Source organism: Aphelocoma coerulescens, chromosome 1, assembly GCF_041296385.1.
Source record: "Aphelocoma coerulescens isolate FSJ_1873_10779 chromosome 1, UR_Acoe_1.0, whole genome shotgun sequence".
In the NCBI taxonomy this organism is placed as follows: Eukaryota; Metazoa; Chordata; class Aves; order Passeriformes; family Corvidae; genus Aphelocoma; species Aphelocoma coerulescens.
This window is the reverse complement of record NC_091013.1, coordinates 39026630-39047771: the sequence shown is the minus strand read 5'-3', so window position 1 is coordinate 39047771 and position 21142 is coordinate 39026630. Positions and strand designations below refer to the sequence as shown.

General features: G+C 37.8%; 1 protein-coding gene across 8 annotated transcripts in view; it reads right to left on the bottom strand.

Annotated features, from left to right (window-relative positions):
• FGF14 (fibroblast growth factor 14) overlaps window positions 1-21142 on the bottom strand; it is a 387765-nt gene that overhangs the window by 9428 nt on the left and 357195 nt on the right. For all 8 annotated transcript variants that reach the window (XM_069007721.1, XM_069007740.1, XM_069007766.1 and 5 more), the window contains one exon: window positions 73-271. In XM_069007721.1, coding sequence (XP_068863822.1) covers window positions 73-271 — 199 coding nt within the window. The remainder of the gene's footprint in view (window positions 1-72; window positions 272-21142) is intronic.

Here is a 21142-nt window from a genome sequence, read left to right as displayed (position 1 = left end):
GGCATTTTGGAAATCATTCCCTCTTCTTGTGAGATCTATAGGAGGGTCTGCCAGGGATGGACTGAGCCTCACCTTCCAATGGCTTGGGTAGAAAATGAGCTGCTGGTTTTGTTTTCTTCACTCTGTTTCCTTTCATGACCTGCCCTTCTTTGTTCAGCCCCAAGAACCAGGCCCTCCCGGACTCCTGTTGTCTGTAGAGCATGGACGAGTAGATTACATAATAATTTTCAAAAACAGACTCCTTGAATTTGCACTCTGGTGTAAAAAGTTCCTGTGGGAAGAAAAATAAATGTTAAATGGTATCTCCAAAGTGCAGGATTTGTTTTTTTAATGTACAAATACCTCGTGATAAGTTTTATATATGAGTTATGATACGGTTCTGCTTTAAAACTAGGAGTACCGTCTTTCTCGGGAAGACCTCCAGTGAACTTATTTCACTTCCCATGCATGCCTTAGTTTACCCATCTGTGCAACAGAGATAGTATATTTTTAAAGTAGAAAGAGAGCCACACAGGCATAGCAGCACTATTTAAAATACAGGCATAATTATTGTTATTATGCCTATTTTTCTGATAGGATATACGTATAAAGATTACGAAAGTCTATGCTAAAATAGTATTAATGAGGTGTCAGTTGTTCTGTTTTAACTGAATGCAGCAGACTCCCTTTGGTTAACAACAACTAATATTTGATGCTTAAAGTGCTGCTACCAACATATTGAAATATACAGCATTCCCTATAGGCCAGGAAAGTACCACCACAGGAAATACTATTCTGATGTACAAATTTCTGGACAAAGAAAAGTATTTCCCACTGGCATCCTCAGCATTCATTCCAAAACTAGAATTTTTTTTCAGAAGTCATATTCAGTACCAGCAGTTGTCCTAAACTCTATATAGGTTAATCTAAGCATAAAATTCTGTAGTCCAAGAGCCAAATAATAATAAATATATATATTTTAATAACACAACTAGAAAAATAAACAGTGTGAACATACATAGAGATAGAGATTACCAAAATTCTTTGAAAAAACCCAGCAAGTTAGTAAGCAAATAAATATACATTTAAAATATCACAAGAAAATAGGATTCTGTGTGAATGTGATTTTTCCATCTGTGGACCCATCTGCTGAAGCCTGTAGAAGAAATAAGACATAAAAGGAGAAGGTAGATGTGGGAAAGGAGGAAGTAGCTTGCTGAGTTTTCAGAGCTCCAAGTTCTCAGCCCTGAATATTCTTTTTATCTTTCTTTTAGTTATCTTTCCCAAGAAGTGAAAAAATCTAGAAACATCATATTTTTTCACTTCTCCATTCACAGTATTTTTTTTTCCATTTCTTTTTGTTCCTGGCCCCATGCAGTACTGAGTTAACACCCAGCAGGCAGTGTATTTTCAGGGTCTCTATGCCATCCCCAGCTGCCGATATATTGTAAGAATTTCACAGCTGTTTCTGCCACAGATTTACTTTCTGGAAATCAAAGTCCTTAAAGACACAGTTCCCCATACCAAAAAGCACAGATTAAAGACTTTTCTGAATGTGCACTGAATGTCACTTGGTGCACAACCTAGTTCTCCTAATGTGGAGACGTACATGGTGTTTGTCTTGCCACAGCTTAAGTTACCACCTGTAAGCAAAGCTGTCTTGATGAACACCAGGCACACTATTAGCATTCTCAATTATGGAGCATCTTTGAACTTCAGATTAAAAACAATTAATGTATTTTATACAGCAAGAGACTAAAAGCAGTTACGGAGCAGCTGGGAAATAATTTGTGAGCCTGCTGTAAAATAGGTTGCTTTGGCTGTGTTGGTCAGTACACTTAGTGTCTATAGGTTGCACTCTTACAGGATGCAAAAAGATATTCTGAATTGTGCAATGGGCATTTCTTTGCACTACCACTTCTTTACCCCCTATGTGTACAACTGCCTATATATAGATATGAAAATGCAAAAATGCAAACAGAGTCTGTGCTAGAGGCACTGAATACTAATGACAGGAAAACACCTTAACTGCACCTTCTCCTTTGCCATGGGGCTTTTTCTCTCTGTTCGAAACTTTAAGACATCTGTTGTTTGTGTTACTCTCCTTTCTCCTCCACTGATTTCAAGTCACAGTAGGGCTCAAGGAGACTCAAAATAAAACCAGAAGGCAGGGTGGCATGCTAGAGGGAATGCCTGTTAAAGCCTAGCACAAGCATTTACATGCGAGTCGTGTTCCTTGGCTGTTGAAACAGCAGATGCTTATCAGGAAATGCCTACACAGCTCTCCTCATTGCCTACTTCACTGAAAATGCTACCCCCTGTGTTCCCCACGAAGTTTTACTTCCTTGTAACGCTCAATTACCATAAACACTACTTCTTAGCCAATACTCATATTTTTTGTGCTATAAACAAAAGCTGTTTATCATTCTATGTTCCTCCGTACTAGGGCTGGTTGGCTGCCTCTAAACACTATTTGTATGTTTTCCCTAACAATATCCATTATGATACTTAAACAAGATTCCTTCAATTCATATCCCTTCTCTGAATCTCTCATTTCTTTGGCATTGCAGTAGTGTTTCTGACAGTGCACAGTATATGAAGTGGTAGGCATTTACTTTACCAAGAAAAAAAAAAAATAGATTATATAAATACAATTATTTGGCTACTCCTGGACAAACTGGCATCATTACTACTATGTAGTTAGGAAAACCATAATAATAGTCTAATAATTTTTCTTTTTTTCTTTTTTTTTTTTTTTTTTTTTGCATACAAGGAAGAGTCAAACCCGAAGACTGTATTCTACCTAAAAATACTGCAGCTATCCTACTCCAGATATCTGGGTACGGCAACATCTTTGGACAGGGTTTGCATTCATCCAGTATATTCGGAGGCCATTCTACCCGAGTTAAACTCTCAGTCAAAAAGTCCCTTAAATATATGTTGCTTTAAAGCAGACTAATAGTTCAAGCAGTGTGGGGAGTATTCATTAATGAAAATTAGGCACCTGACAATTACTATACTCAGCTGCGGACACCAGTTCCTCTAAGGAAAGAGCTAATCAGAAGGAGACTTCTGAAATGGCCCCCTTCCCTGGGGCTCAGGTGAAATTGAATATTTCTAAGTTAAGTTAAGAGTGGTGCCTAAAGTCTTACCTCAGACACCATCTCAGCTGGCTGGAAAGCTGTACTGAATTTTCTCCAGTAAAGCAGCCATAACACCTAAGATATTGTTTTTGCATGTACCTAGGTCAAATCTAGACTGTATATCTGACTTAACCCAGTAAGAATTCCCAGAAAATTACTAATGTGCTAACAGCACTGACTTACGAAAAAAAATCTGTGGGCGACTTTAGTTAAACCTATTGTTGGGGGAAAAGGTGGTACAGTGGAGTTTTAAAAGGGAAACTGAGTGGTGAGGACACTCCCCTAGGCTACCTCCCTATCTGTATCCAACCTGAAGGAATCCAAATCTGCATCTGGCTGACATGAATAATTTAGATCTTCCCTGCAAGAATGACTTTTTGGTTTTTGATCCCAGGACATTTTGTATTAGGAAGTGAATGAATAAATTGCAAAACCAGACATGACTTGAAAACAGGAACTTGTGCTCAGGATTCGTCTTTCAAGGTCAAAGCCCAGATTTAACCTGTAGTTTTATATAAAAAGAGGTTTTATCCTGTCAAAGCAACATGTGAAAAATAAAGTGTATACCAGCTGCCAATTTCCAAAACCCCAGGAATGGATTTTGGCTGTGAACTGCAATCTGATACAGCTTCCTGGGTCCCGGAGTGATGCCTTAGGTTTTAACTTTTTTATTTTTCAAATCCTGCACTGCTTAGTATGTAACTCTGAAACTTCATACAGCCTTCATACAGCTAACATAGGCTGTTAGCTACTGTTCTCTCATGCTGGTTAACCATAACAAACCCTCTCTAGGTTTGCCCTTCAAGGACACCTTGCTGTCCCAGGTCCCAAAATACATAACTAAAGCCTCTGACAGGGGGAGCAAACGTGAGGTAATTACATCACTATGTGAAATCACAACTGGAGAATTAACCCTGATATGCAAATGGACCAAACTTATAAAAGTGTTAAAAGCCTGTGACCAGGGGTCCATCTTGGGTGAAGCCCCTTGGAGGCTTTTGACTCCCAAGGTGTACCTTTGAAGGCCTTTCAAATAAATACCTGCTTTTTTTCTGTTAATATTGGGTAGCCTCTGTTTTCAGATAGCCACTTCAAGGCATCAGGAGAAGTGAAGGATGTATTAAATTATACTTCGCTGACAAGAATTTTCACTTGGATATTTTTTCTAGATTCTCCCCAAATTTTTTCTAGATATGAGTCCTATTTGGAGATATTTTAATTCTTCTAGTTGCTGTAGCATTAATTCATTCACGACACAAAGATTGTGAGTTCAAACCTGTGGAATCAAAAGTTCAGTCATTGCAACATTCTTAGTTTTGGGGCCCCCACCAGCTGCCAAATCTTAGCATTATAGTATTCAAAATGATGGGGTTTTACCCTCATGGAATCATGTGGTGGTATCAGAATCTACTTTCATATAAGAACAAAACACAAAAGAAATAAAATTAAAAAGAACCATTATCCAAATCAAAAAAGAACCATTATCCTCTCAAATCTGGGAGTTTCTGAACATCAGAGCTCAGGTTACTGAGCTGTGTGGTGTAAACACAGAGATATAAGGGTTCTTGGAAAGTAATTCAGATGACAACTGAGATGAATTCCCTACCAAGTAATGTCATTCTGTCAATCAAAAGCTGAAGTCTGACATGATAAAGCTAAGCCTCAATGTCAATCAATAATATGGCACTGTAGCAAATGGCTATCGTTCAAAATCAAAGTACAGCAAACTTTATTGTCCCACAAACCGTTGAGTAATTGAAATGATTTGAATGGATTATCCATGTAACTTCTAATTGCCGTGATTTCACAATTTAGTTTGTTCAAGTTAGCTAGCTTTAGTGAAGCTGCACATGTCCTTTCTTAGCCATGACCTTTCACTTAAAACAAACCCCACAAAGCACACCGTTTTTTCTAGTATGGCTCTCAGAAAGAAGAAATATGCTGTGAACCACAGAGTTAGAAAGCAAAAACTAGCACGACAACACAACTTACCACATCGCTTCCAGATATTGTTTAAAAATTAAATGGGCACCTGCAGTTTTAAATTATATTTCTGTTCAGTAAATCAATAATGAAATGTCAGGACTGAACACAAAGTAACCTTCCATTGCACACCATGAGGGACAGCGTAAGAACATGGCTCTACAATGGTCAGCTGCAGTTTCTCCTTGGTGCCATGCAGAAGACACAATTGCAATACAAGCTCAAAGAGATTGCCAGGCGAGGAACAGCCAGTCTAATCAAGCACTGTAGAAAACCCTGATACTATTCATTATTTGCATCTCAAAGTACAGATTATGGAACAGGACCTCAGTGCTTTTGAAGTACAGGCCAAGCGGAATCTGCCTGATGTGAACACCTCACATTTCAAAAAAAACAACACATCCAATCAATGATATCAGCATGGGTAGGTGGTTATCAAATATTTTTTTTTCTGTAGAAATAATGACAAAGGATTCTTAAGGACAGACTGGAGAAAGGGCAACACTGGCTTTGTGGAGGCTTATGAGAAATTTCTGCAGAGGGAGAAAAGCAGCATAGAGTCAGCACAAAAGTGTTTTGAGAGTTAGAGGCTAGCAACACAGGAATAAAAAAAGGAAATTACATTTTAATAGTGGATAGAAAGGTTGGAAATGACTCATGAAGACTGGTCTTAAAGTTGAAAAGAAGCAGTTTGCTTAATGAGGAAAATGCACTCAGAAGAGAAGAGAAATAAGTTAATGAAGGTGGGAAATGAACTTTGTGGCAGAGTTGTGAATGGAGACTGTGGAGGTAGCACTGTATTGCTCAGTGCAGGAGGGGAGGATGCTGCAGTGATCGAGGTGTGAAACTATGAGATCCCAGCAAACAGCTGCAGTGCAGTGGAATGGCAAAAGGCCTTGTCATAGAGGTATTTGTGCAGCAAAACCTGTAAGATCTGGAGGCTTCACCTGCACATGAGACTTGGAATACACCTAAATTGATATTCCAGTGACTTGCTGCACATTGAATTAGGTGAGTTAGACTACCTTCTTACAGTAAACTTATTTGACAAATGCTGGTGCAGGAAAACAAAATAATCACTTAATATTTCCCATCCATAACACCAAATTTTCTCAACACTTTAAATGGCTAAAAGTCTGCAGTTTGAAATTATCTTGTGCATGAGCTCCTCTTCAAATGGCAGAAAACACAGCAATGTGGTTATGTACCTTATGAATTAAGGAGAAATTTGTATTCTATTTACTGCAGGTTCAGAAGGCATTTAGCGTGTCTGGCCTAAAAACCCCTTAATACAAACACAATTCTTAGACATTAGAACAAGAACGAGCAAAGCTGACAAAATTTTCTATGTGCAAACTGCCAAGTAAGATACTAAGGAACACAAGACAAGCTTTGCAGTCACTTTACTAACTAACTTCAAAATAAAAGGTAGTAATAGCTGAACCTGACAATCCTATAGATGTCCTATGAAAGCAGCGAACACTCACAGCCCCTTTCACACACTTTCTACCATTTTCTGACAGAAAAGCTCCTCAATAAATTTCTACAGTCAGAGAACACCATTATTGTCTCTTGTAAGCTAATGTTATTTCTGTCCTCTGGAAGATTACTATACATGTGGTCTTTAAAAAAGAAGACAATTATAAAAAGAGGACTTGCTATCATGCAGGTAAAAAAGAGGGATGATCCTTGCTGGTTAAAGAATCACTGAGAGTACATGAAATGTCAGTGTGTGAAAGAAAGCTTTTAGCTACAATTCCTGTATCTCACTTTCAACTTCTGAAAATGTGACTATAACTGCTTGTAAAGAAATAAACCACAACTTTTGGCTAAATTTAGGCAAAAGTCAATGTAAATTAATTCTATTGCAAATATTAACACTTACTTAACTAGGATTCTAATTAGTAGGGATATGAATGGTAATATTAATCATGTAGCAATTCTTTTATTCATGTACATTCATAAGCACATAAAATAAGGTCATGAATAAAATTCACATGGCATACATAAAGATAAGTTAACAAAAAACAGCTTGAACAGATCTCTATGTGTTTAAGAGGATCACAGAATCATAGAAGAGTTAGGGTTGGAAGGGAGATCTGGAAATCATCTAGTCCAACACCCCTAACACTGATCAAAGCCCAAGTTTGGCTTAATTTTATGTCCAGATTGAAATTATAAAAATCATTAAAGTGAGAAAAGACCTCTAAGATCATCAAGTTCAGCCTCTGTCTGAACACCACCATGTCAACTAAACCACAGCATTAAGTGCCACATCCAGTCATTTCTTGAAAAATTCCAGGGATGGTGACTCCACCACTTCCCTGGGCATCCCATTCCAATGCTTAACCACCTTTTCAGTGAAGAAATTCTTCCTGATGTCCAACCTGAACCTTCCCTGATGCAGTTTAAGGCCATTTCCTCTCATCCTGTGTCTGTTTGCCTGGGAGAAGAGGCTGACCCCCACCTGCCTACAACCTCCTTTCAGGCAGTTGTAGAGAGTTATAAGGCCAAAACAAAATATAGCATCTTGGTTTACAAAAATTTCCTTATTTCACAACAGATAGGTTGCCTTGCTTACAACTAGAAGCTATGGCATATTAATATATAATTTATAAAAGGCAATAATATTTTTTATGGATGGCAGAGCACGTGCTTTTTCATAAACTTACCATTTGAAAGATGAAACAATGATGTCAGAGAAAAAGAGTATTTTAAATACTAACTGCAAGAATGATCCCAAATTACTACTTATATATACTACCCAGGAGAAGTCATATATTTCTGTCTCCTGCTTACATAGAAGCTAGTATTATGTTACAAGCAGTGCTCTGGTATTAATCTTCTTTTGACCACTATATACAATTCATAGTCATCAACTCAGTGGGATATGGCTGAAATAGAATAAATTTCCTTTATATGAGAATTTCTGATATATGTTATTTAAAGTTGGACATTTTGACTCAAAAAATGACCTAATGTTTGTGAAATGCAGCCCATCATGAATATCAGAAACATAACCCTCACACTGGGAATAAGTGAGTAGAGGTTGTTTAAACTCAAGAGAAAGTTTGGGGCAGCATCCTGGAAAAAGGTTACTAATTTTCAAAACTGTCTTTATGGCATTAATTCCAAAACTAGAATACTTCACTAAATGCTCAAGAATACAACCACTAAAAAAGTGCTGCTTCACCTGAATAAAAGAAGCAAAATTTATTTTAGAAATATTATTGAGAAGCCAAATTTGTACCTATGGGTTTAGAATGGTCTGCAGCCCACCAAGAGCCATCACATGGTATAGAGTACTGTCAAGTATCCCCACAGACACATAAATGAGAGAGAAGCTATGTTCTGCTTAATTCCAGCTCTGAACTTTCACAGAAATGTGTAGTTTTTGGCTTGGGTACATATTTGGCTTTAAAGAAAACACAACCAGAATCCTTGTATCACTGAAATGAGATATTCATTCTCCCAGAGCATAATCTCGTCCCCACCTAATCCTCAGCCTCTACCTTCCCTTAAGATTCAAATATGAAGTAAAAATTGCTTTAAGGCTTCAGCTTAAACACCAACAATAACTCCTTGCTGTATCAACACAGAGAGACATCCTTTATCTCCTGTACAGCATCTGTGATTAAAGAAACCCAGTATCAGTAAGAAAGGCAGATACCCCAAGGCATGACTAAGAGAAATTGCATGCATTGTAGGGAATATTTTCTTCCAATACTGTCATGGGGGCTTTTGGAGAAGAACATGAGTAAACCAGCCTATATTTGATGGTCACTTCCACTCAGAACAGCCGTAATTCATCAGCTTGTCAACCAGGTTCTCATCTAGAAAAGGTCAATGCCAAGGGAAAAATGGGACAGCACTAAACTAAAAGACTGAAAGGAAGGATTTAATGACATAGCTCTTGAAACAAACCACAATGGGATAGGGAAGAAATTCTCATCCGGTTGCCCATCAATCCATTGTTCTGTCCCTGGATGAATAATGCAGGAGGAATACAGAGACATTCAGTCATAGACCAAACCTTTCCAAATGACAGTGGCATTTTTTGACACAAGTTTATCCAGACACTTGCAGTCATTACTGTAGACAATCTTCTGCAATGCAAATGCCTCAAATAAAACTAACTATGAAGAAAAATGCAAAAAGTAGTTATTGGAAGGGCCAAGCACCCAAAAAGAAGCAAGAAGGATGACTTTTTCTAGTTGTTTACCACAAGAAAATTTCTGCTCCTCTCTAATACACTGAAATATTGGATAAAGAGACATTATTCCAGTTTTTGCCACTACTGTGCAAAATCAGATGGGACGGTATATTTTCATATATATGGTGGTTTTGTAGACCTCCCTTAGTATGACATGTCCATAACCATGTACAAATCCAAAAGTAAACATAAATAAGTGCAAATTTAGAGGTATCTTTTAGAGTATAATTTAGGCTCCTTCAGTTCTATGTGTTCCTTCCAAAAGATGTGTGAACTTATGAAAGTTCAAAATGGGTGTAATTTACAAGCTGAGAAGCCAGGAAAAGTTGCAGGAACACCCAAGCTATATGAAGTGGCCTACTTTAGTGTACTCTTTTCTATTTCTTTTTTCTTTATAGTTGTGAGCCTGTTTTTCTGCTTGCAGCCTTTCTTTATGACCTGTCAGTGTATGAATTATCCTTTCTAAAAATCAACTATTCTAAAAGACAGGGGCTGGAATAAATAAAATTCAGGACGGTAGTTATATGAAATTATAACTCTATTATTATTATATGAAATTCTTGCTAATGTCTCTTTCTCATCTTTTTGCTGTTTTACACTCGGTGTTCATAAGAAGAGCAGGAAAGGTAAATTCAGAGAAACCTTAGTCTGAGGAGACTTGTATAAGACAAAATTATTGTGCAATGAATGTAATCAGATCTCTCAGAAAATGCATTAGCTAAGTCTGCTCTTGGTTTCACGATTCAATATAAGCTGCAGTTGATCACTGAATGCTGGGAAGCACAGGGAACAGAGACAACTTTTAGATGTTTGTTACTTAGCTCTTCTTATACAGCAAATATGTGTTTTAGGAGAAGCCACCAACTTCTTCCTTCTTTCACTCTGCATTTTCTGCCCATCTTTGTTCTTCTGCTTTGGAAGCACAACTAAATATTCAACAGGCTTTCCCCATTTCCTTCCAAAGCAGCTTTCACATATGAAGACAAAGGGCACTAAATCCATTCTCTCCTTTTCCAATGAGAGGATAGAAAATGATGGACATCAAACCAGAAAGACAGCCAGAACCTGACAGGTTGACAAGTTCTTAAATATTCTGTACCATTTCCTGTTTTCTGCATTTTCATTCTTTCACAAAGATAGATGCCTATAGCACTGTTCCACTTAAAAATAAAAACTCAGTGCACATAGGATGGCCCACCCAAAAAAACTGCTGAGATATCTTTCCAGAAAATATAACACAAGAGCAAACTTGCCTGTCCTGAAATTAATAAATGTAAACACAAATCCAAAAAGTATTTCTAGTTAGGAAATATTTATATATATATAGAATGCAAATAGCAATGTTCACTTAAAATATTTCAGTTCATCTAGAGATCTAAAAATATGTTCGTATTATTATTTAATTTTCACATATCTACATAATTGTTACTTCAAGTATCCATTATCAGAAGAAAGTTGAATTACAGAGACTCATACCAAACATTCAAAAAATGTATCATGAATCAATACAAAAGAAAATCCATTCCGTCTCCTGTTTTAAGTAAACAGTTAATGGGAAATAAAATGTCAGCCACTAAAAAGTATTTTTGTGGAATGGCATCACACCATTAACCAGTCAGAAATTGTGAAAAGAAACAAGTCAGACAATTTTGGGTATATGTTTATATGCTAAAACCTCAGAAATTTAATGTATCTCATTAGAAAGGAGATGATTACATGCAACTCTTAACACACTCAGCAGTGATGCTTGTTTTTGTTATGGATGGGCAACACCAAGGTGGTTATAGCTACATCCTGATGCTCACATAAAATTCCTCTTTCAGCAGCAAACTTGTAAGGGTTGATGATGAACAAGGTGAATATAGATGCCTGGCAAAACCCATAAAGGTACAAAAATCAGAGTGGTAGCAAAGTATTATGGCTTTTTATCTGCCTCAGTGTTACAATATGCATTGCAGAGCCAAAAAAAAAAAAATTTGGAAGTAGTTTTATCAAGTAGTTTTGGTAACAATAAACAAAGCAAGATTTTTGTCCAGAGCTCCTGCCAACTGTGTTATAATCAATGCCACTACTTACTCAAGATTCTAGAAATCTGATCATCTGCTAAAAAATCAGTTGTATCAAGCAACTACTTAACTCATTGTCTGTTATAGGATATTCTATAGCTGTCCTGAGAAAGTCAGAGGTTAGTGTTACATAGACACAACATATTTATCCTAGAGCAGCTTCAATCTATTCATGAACTATCCTGGTGAATAATGAGATGAAAATATCCAACTTTTAACCCTTTTAATCTATTCCTGAGGAAGGCAGACTGTAAAACATAACAGCTTCCTCAAAGAGGCTCAGCTGCTGTGAATATATTTCCAAGAAAGCAATGAGGTTTTACTTGAGATTACAATTGCTTTTATGGCTACTTGGAATTTAATTTACATCAACTATGTTCCTGAAAAATGGAGGATCTTCCTCTTTGTCAACATGGCAATAAAAGTGCATTATCTATAGACTCGAGTGGCTAATTGCAAGGCTAAACTGAATTAGAAAACATATATTACTATTGAACTGCGTATAAAAACAACTGGAGGATCAGGATCAAAACTCTAGCCAATTCAAAACAGTAAGTTGATCTGTAACCTTCTCTCAGCTGGTAAAAGAGACACAATGGGTACACATATTAACGTGTTCCCTGCTACATCATCTGTAAGAAGCGGGGGCAAACTGCTAAATGCAAAGAAAAGACTGTTTTAAGGTCTTAGAAACAGTCTTCTGATTTCCACAGCAAAAGGCATGAAGGTGAAAATATCAGGTATTTTGATTTCCAAGTTTCTTGGAAGCACACTTTTTTACTGGTTCACCAAAGCTGAGCACAGTTTTCATATATTCCTGTCATGAGAAAAGTGTGCATCAAGCCATACTACACACAAATTCTGAACTTCAAGGAATAATTCAGAAGAGCTGGAAAGAGGCTGAACTTCAGACAGTGAGTTGGTGAGCCCCAGCTGATGCCTGGTGATGCCTCTTTAGTTACCCTGATCTCAGCTGCCTCCTTGCAACAATATTTTAATATTTGTTGATCTACATTCCATTTTTCTTGTCCATTTCCTTGACATCTTTCAAGAACCTTTTGAATCTTTCTCCCCCAATAATCAAACCATTAGCATATTAAAATATTGCTACAGGTCAGAGGGACTCCTTGTCCTGTGAAAGCCACGGTGATTGCACACCTCTTTCTATACCTGTATATGCTGAGGAATGTAACTGTTTACCTTGACCTTAGGTTTGACTGCCTGTTTATACTTTCATGTTTAGAGCTATAAACATGCAATTTGCTTATCCTCAACTTTATCTGGATTTCCAGTTTCTCCCACTGTCCTAAAGGCATTGCATGACACGCATTCATAAAATCTATCAAAGTTACATGTATGTTCTGCTCTTATTCCCATTGGATTATCTCACTAAATTCTTAAAATTGAGCCAAAACGCAGATGAAGGACCTGTGTTTAGATTTAAACTCCTGTTCCATTTGTTTACATTTCTCTTAGCTTCTACTTTTTCCATTGGTCTAGATAGATACAAGCAGTCCCACATAAATCTGTGTATAAGAGCCTATTTTTCAATACTTATCACAACTGAATTTTGTCCTCATGCTTGTATTAGAGAATTAGATATGGATGTGTTTTCTTTTCCCTGAAAATTCCTAATACTGTTCCCTTTGTATAATCAACAGATTGTTTTTGCCTTGCTGCTCGTAATTCCTTACAGAACATGATTTTTTAGATACATGAGCTCTACTGAAGAGGCAAGCAAATGTGACCTTTCGACTGGGACTGGAGCAGTTGGTGTGACTCAGTGCCTGTCAAGGCTGATCTCACCGGTGCTAACTCACAGTGGTCCCGAGGGACTGCCCTGTGCTGCCACATCTCCAGCCATGCCCTCTGCAGCACTGGCACACCCCGGACAAGGGGTGAGCCTGCAGAAGTGCAGTAACTCACAAATGAGCAACACGCTGTCTGTGTCCATGATCTACAAGGGACAAGGTCAGCATGGAACATAGACACAGTGTCATACCTTCTATGCTGTTTAAAATGCATAAAAACAATGACTTGGGGAAGAACAAATGAAAGAGTGGACATGGAAATGGAGCTTTGACTGCAATAAATGAAAGATTTCCCAAACTATAAACTATTTCTGTACTGTGCTGTCCCTGTTTTTTTTTCTTTTTTTTTTTCTTTTTTTTTTTTTTAGCTGTGAGTTTTAACCCCTCAGGACTTTATTCATGCCACTTCCGTTCTTTTGCAAAGACTTCAGACAGCTACTGAAAAAACCCCCACTGAAGTTGAGAGATTTTACCCATTATTGTTCTGTTCAAATCTCTGATTTCTGTAATGGATAGGGTATAAAGTGTGTGAAAATAACACTAAGGAGACCAAGTCTGCTCATAAAGGGTTGGAAAGACTGTATTTCATTTAAAAAATTGTGATTGCAGAGTCATTATAGGAGAAATCAACCAACAGAACACGCAATTGAGCATCTAAAACTTACAGCAGGTGGCAGCTCCTCTTCTTCTCCCTCTCTAGTTTGCCTGTCAGGTCTTTTTAATTGTACTTTTGATCTAAGCAAAAGCAAATAAACAGGAAAAAACCCCAAGCAAGCCAAGACATCCAGAAGTTTTTGAAATGTGGGTATTTTTCTACTGTATAATTTACAACAGCTTGGTACAGATTTATCACTAGGCTAATCCAGGGTTATTTCTTTATACACTGAATGTCTCAAACAGCTGCAAAAAAGAGAAAATTCTTATATCTTAACTAAATAACAATCATTTGGCAGACCTACCAGTGCTTAAAACAAAATGGGAGCAGCAACTGGCTGCAGTTTTTTCCAAACAATAACACAGTCTTAATATTAAGTAAAAAATAAACCTTTCTTCTTAAATCCAAATTTAGAGATTGGTTCATGGTACAGTTCGTCTGGATCCTCGAAAATGTAACATCTTTTTGGCATTTAGACCTGGTCCTCTATACTGATACTTCACCTTGCACATTCAGTATTTCACCAAGCATTCAGAGGTGTCAGCAGGAAGCACCAAGATATTTGGAAAATCTCAGAGTGTGAAGCAGGCTGCCAGTAACAGGCTGTGACATTCCAAATGAGACTGCTAAGAAAAAGAAGAAACCCTCTTCTTCAGGATGTGCACTGACACGATGCTCTGTCAGTGATTAAGAGATGAGTGCTGCTGCAGGGAGCTGCCTCTGCAGTGCTTATAGGTGTGTCTCCTCTGCTGCTTCTGGAAACCCATCCACCTGCAAGTTGAACTCTTTCATGGGAAAAAAGCAGCAACTGAAACAATGCTGCCAGTAAACACAAAATTGGAGTCATTGGATATACCTGCCTACCCAAGTCACTAATTTCAGTGAATAAACTTTAATTCTCTTATGTACTTGCATGAGATCAATAATTAGAAAAGAGGGAGTCACCAGGAATAGCACTCACAGTTTCTGCTGAGGCACTCAGTCCCCCGCAGTAACAAGAACATGTTGTTTACACTCTGTGTGATTTACATCAATAACAAAACTGGTATTTCACAAAAAGACAAACAGAAAACTTTTTATGTTTTTCATTTCTGTCAAGCTTTGTGTCTTCAAAGGTCTGTACTAGTATTTCCACCCACCATTGCCAGCAAACAGAATCAGAAAATCATAGAATGATTTGGGTTGGAAGGGAACTTGAAGATCATATAACTCCAAACCCCCTTGCCATGGGAAGGGACTCCTTCCACTTGGTCACATTGCTCAGAGCCCCATCTAACCTGCCCTTGAACACATCCAGGGATGGGGCATCCACGACTTCTCTGGGCAACCTGTTTCTGTGCCTCACCACCGTGAGGGTAAATAATTTCTTCTGAATATCTGATCTAAATATACTCTTCTTTCATTTCAAATAAATAAGCTGGGAAAAAGCTTTTGTAGCACATCTAGAAAAACCTGTAAAATTGAGATTAAAGCCAGCATTCTCAAAGGTGATCTCTGATTTTGAGATTACCTTTTAGGAGCAATACCTGGAGGCCAGATGGTCAGCTATGCAGTGCTAGGCAACCTCTGGTTTGCTCTCAGCTGCTCTGGTGCTTCTGAAAATCAGGCCAGGAATTTTGGTGCCCCAAATACAGAACTGTGGAAATCTACTCAGAAACGAGTTTCCCTAAACTCACAAAATCAGTCCCATTTTTCAATCCAGCTGAAGTGCTTTGCTTGCCAGTGTTAGGCCTCCTCAGGAAGCCCCAAGAATGGGCAGGAGCCTTTTCAGCACTGGTTGTCACTGTTACCCGTATGCTGTCCTGTCTATACCTCCTGTACAACACTCAACAAAGAGTTAGATATCTCACTATCTAACTTAAAAAACCAGTCCACATCCAAACACATATGCAGATCAAATGCAATTCAGAGCTGTGGTTGCAAATCAATCCTCAAAACTATTTAGTGTGGGGGTGAATAGATTTCCTATTGGTGTTTCATCAGTGTTAAGTGTTTAAGAAAAAGGAAATCCACTGAGTTCAGATAGATTAGGAGAAGTGCATGGGACAAAGTTGTGCTATAAGACAGAGAAAAACCAGTACAGATGTTCAAGGTCTCAGTCATATGTATCAAAAGCAGAGTTCATTTGGGTTAAGACACTGTGGGTAAATGAACAGGTACAAAGTATTGCTTATGGAAACCTCTCCTCCCATATATTCAGTGAAGTGCTAGGCTTTGCTTGCAGAGCTTCTTGTAAATTTTATCAGTGAAGAATGGCATTTTTCATCATTAAAAAAAGTACCTGGGATCAGCTAAGGATATAAGACCTGGTGGTCCTCAGATGGGCCTGAGGACATCCGGATACTCGAGTAGCTGGACATGCTACAGCTCTGCCTCATTTTTTTGGCAGGAGGCTGTCAAATCTTCCTGCCACTCCTCCCTTTTTAAAAATCACTCATCCAACTTTATCCAGGAGATGCTAGGAGAGGCAGTGACCCCAGGATGGAAAGACAAGCAGATATTAAGAATCTCCCTGCTTTACCAGCCTTTTTCCCAAGCTGAATCCATGCAGGATACTTATCTAGATCTGGAAAGTGAAATGTTCATAGGACAACTAAGTTGCCACAGGTTGCAGCCTGACACTGTAAAAGGGGTTAGAATTCTATATAAAACACTTTATCAGAGCTCCAAAGTGAACAGGAAGTACCTGCTGCTCCGAATTGATATCCAGGGGAGTACCATCCACCCCCTGCCTCAGCTGATCAATTCCTGTTAGCCAAGCTTTTTCAGAATCTGAAATTACATAAATGGAGTCATGCTTACAAAGAAAAGGAGATGAAAACCCTCTGCTTTGTTTTTCTAACCTATTACTGCCTCTGAAATGCTATTGTAGGTATTTAATTATCTACTCTTATCAATAATAATAAAGTGATACAATATTTGAGAAAAAAATCTCTTTACTCACATAGAATCTGTCTCTTGCCTGACACTGCTCTGGCTCACGACTTGTACAACACCCACAGTCTGCATAACTTTTTCCAAAAAGTTATCTGGTACCTCAGCTTGTGTATCTATTAGATATGACTGACTCAAACCTCATCTACGTAGAGTTACAAAGTAGAGGTAAAATTTTGAAATATTACAGCCCTCAGAAAACTGATACAAAAATACTTAGGATCCTCCCTGGGACATAAGAATTAATACTTTAAGTACTTGGCTCCATGCCTCTTATAAAAGTATACTTGTTTTTAGTACTGAAGGTGAGTTATTTTCTTTGGTTAAACGCTAGATTTTACATTTAGCTTAAAGGAAGAACTATACAGCTACCCCTGGCCAGAGATTTTACCAAGTACCAACCAGTAAACACCTAATATTTCTGTCTGGGTGTTCACATCAGCATCACTCCATGCCCACCATCACCTAAAAGTGATAGCCAGCCTGCAGAGTGAGCTTCAAAGGCCCTTAATTGAAGCCCTGAGTTTAGGATAAACAGATCACACCGTGAGGACACTACAGGGATGTCATTAAAGGCACTTTGGTCAGGACCAGCCTGGCTCCTGCTGGGTTTACATGCTCCTGGTATGGGGGAACAGGGAGTTGGTGCTAGGGCACAGCAGCTGTAAACAGGGATCTGAGCCTCCCAGACAAATTGAGCCATGATTGAGCCATGACAGATATTCAACATCGTTTTCTTTTGGATTCTTTCAGGAAGCCCATCAATCGGGGTGGGCAGGTGAAGGAACCTGTTCCTAGATGGGTCATGGCTCAATTTGTGAATATTAAAATAGGCTCTCTCTCCCTTTACTGAAACTCAGAAGATACCAGACTTTAATTATCTTGGCCATTTCTTTATTATACTTTTATTAGATTCCACTTCTAAAATCATGTCCTCGAGCAATTTAATTTTTCCATCTTTTTAACTTTTGGGGAGTGCTTTTGTTCATAGGTCACTCCTTGTTTAATTCTCAGGATAAAGGCCTTCTGTAGGTATCACCATATTTAAAAGTAAATAGTTTACCACATGTATTTCATGAAATATATTCTTCTTCCCTTTATTCTAATTCACTGCTCCAAAAGAAAAACCCAAATAGACAATGGAAAAAAAGGGGGAAATCATTCCTTAACAACATTCTGGTTTATATCTGTTTAAATGAAATGTTAAGCACTGTGCAAAAATTATAATATTAGTATAATTTTATGTATTTTAATAGCTTGAGTATTTCACTGACTTGCTGAAACCTCTACCAGGAGTCAATCCTCAGGGCCAATGAGCAAAACGGCAAATAGAGCTGAGTAAAAATACCCTGGAATAATTTATAGTCTTTAATGTGTTTATTTGTCTAAATGTAATATTTATATGATTCTCATCTATGAAATTACTTAATGAAACATAAAATGTTATGAGCTGTAATTTATTAAATTAAAATAAAAATCAGGAACACATTACTCATATGGATAGTCTCATCTGAATTTAATCCCTATTGCTGGGCAATAGGGATTCTGATTCTTTCTAAGGTTCAGAAGCCTCAGGTACATCACTTTCAGAAAACTGTTCATCATGAAGAATAGAGAGGCCCTACAACACTCAGGAGAGATCTTATTATGTTTATTTCCCATGGATTAAAACAGCAGCCTTAAAAACTCTCAAGTGCCTTTGACAATAATGCCCCAACCTGCAAACATTTATAAATATAAATAACCTTAATTAGTATACCCCATGTTAGAAGGACACTCACGTATATAAATTAAAATATATGAAAAACATCATTATCGTAAGAGAGGTACTCTGAGAAGTATTCCAGAGTAATTATTGATGCTGGCTTCCTTAAGCAGACATGGAGGTGGCCTCATCTATATATGCCACTGAGAAAGTTACAGTTGAAAAAATATGGGATTTGGAACCTAATCTATGGCAAAACCTAATACTGCATTAGGATGGATTGGGATTCACTTCTCTCCTATCCTTTCATAACTAAGATATTTATTCTAAAGGGAAAACTGCTCTCACAAAATACTACTGTGCATGAGTAAGTCAGCTGCACATGATGTGGATGTGAATGACAGTGAAGGGAACTAGGCCAGCTATATTGTTACAGATAAGAAAAAAAAAAGAGAGAATACAGCAGCTAATCTAAAACCAGAACACAAATAATAGTTTTTTAAAAGTCCTATATCGTTTAAAAATTTTCAGTCCCTTCCTTTTGTTTGATTAAATTTGTATTTTTTTCTGTATTTCTGTTTTCCTCATACTACAAGATGATCCAGTTTTTTTCTTGTGAAAGATCAGATCCCCATTTCCTCAACAGCAAAAAAAATCTCACATTTGAAACAGAGAAAGCATTATCATTTTATTCCATAAGTCAATATATTTAAAAATCTGTTTTGGCAAACTAATAATCCCTTTTTCCATCCTAAAAATTACATACTTCCTCAAATACAATCCTTGCTAAAATATTCCCTTCCACTGCCTCTCTCTTTAACTACTGCAGATGCCAGTCTAGGCATAACTGAACTGTCTTTCTAAGCTCATATGAAACCTGAATTAAATGAGGTTCTTCCTCCAGTGATGTGTATGTGCCTTGCTTCTTGTGTACTTTCTTACAAACCCAGAGAGGTATTTGAATTGGGATGCAGCTTATTAGAATACAAATCTAAATAGATGAGATATTGTATGAGGCCAAAACTAAGGAGGCTAGGCAGTAAATTAAGAAATAATTTCTTTTAAGTTCCAGTTCATTCAACTGATTTACAAGAACTTTTTGAAAGATAAATGAAACTCCTGAAGTGGAACAGGCAGTAACTAACCCACAGAACCCACAAAACTATTTCCCATTGTAGCATTAAGTGTTTTAGATGCCCTGAGCAACGCTCTGTTTGGATTTTTAATGTCTCAGTGCTTAAATACATCATTGACATAAAAAGTCAGTCAGAGCTGATGTATTAGCAGGAGAAGGAGATGCTATTACTTGTATATCAGAACCTGGCACTCAATTGTCAAAGGTAAGCCCAGGCTTCACTGAACAAGCTACAAGCACCATGCTGTTACTGGGTCACTTGGGCCCCTTCTTCCAATGTGAGCATCCAAAACCACAAGGATCTCTGCCTCTAGATGGACATAGCACAGCATCTAAAGGCATCATTAAGTTCTTTTATATTTTCCCTTTGGTTTTTGATGTCCTTATTAATTAAGAACAGGTGTTCCTTTATAGCTGCAAAGAAAAGCTGCAGCACCTTGTGGGATTTCTACTGATAAGCAGATGAGACCTGAGTACACAGAGAAGTGATGACCTCTGAAAAGGTGAGCTGAATCATTTTACTGTAATGTAATGCTAAGAGCTACTCGTTCAGAAAGGCCCTACAACAGAAGGGGCTGTGTGGAGCAAGAATAAGAAGGATGAAGGTATGTCCTCTCCCAGTCAAACCGGGATGCTTATAACAGCCACAAGAGTAAGAGTGAAATAATGGGTTTCCCCCTTCTTCTCTGGAGGTGAAGGAGACCCTGCTGTGACTCCAGAAGTGGAGGCAGGTAAGGGTGCTTGCATTCCACATTGCTTCCATCAGGCCACCAGCTGGGTGTTGGGCTGGTGGACAGTATTCATGACATGTCAGGCTCTATTTGGGCTTGTCATGGCCTGCCTGGAACTTTGCTAGAGCTTTTTTGGCTGTAGCAGCAGACTTCCAGCATAACTCAGGTTAAAAGAGTCTTCAGAAGGTCCAACCAGTACTTGAAGCAGAGTCAGATATGGGAGGATGATGCTAATGCTTTTTTTCTGCTATTAGTTTATTTTCTCCATTGGTGACAAGGAAGGAAAGAAAAACATTAAATTACACTTGATACTTGCTGTTTTCAGATCTCATAATTTTTAAATCAATGTTTTCCAATTACTTGTGAGGAACAGTACAGTGCTGTAACAACAACAAAGTGGTTATGCAATAACAACTTTCTAAGGGATTTCTAACTCAGGTCATATTTAAGTCAGCTTTTACAGATGATAATTACTGTACCATAAACCCAAACTCTTCAAATTACAAGTGCTCACTTTAAAACAAGTGAAATTTCCTCCAAAATAAGTATCCCCTCTTAACTGAATTACCAGGAAAAAAATGAAAAGCTAGAAAGATCATGAGGGATCTAAAAATCACAGAGATCCAACATTAATAATATATTAGGAATGCTCAGTGAAGTCAACGCCAAAGAATAGTAGCTATTCACGTAATTTAAAATTATGTATTTTAGCAGCAATCCCTACACTCTACCTATCTGTTGACATGCCTTCAGTCTGCTTCTGAAGAAAACCAGAAGCAAAATTCTC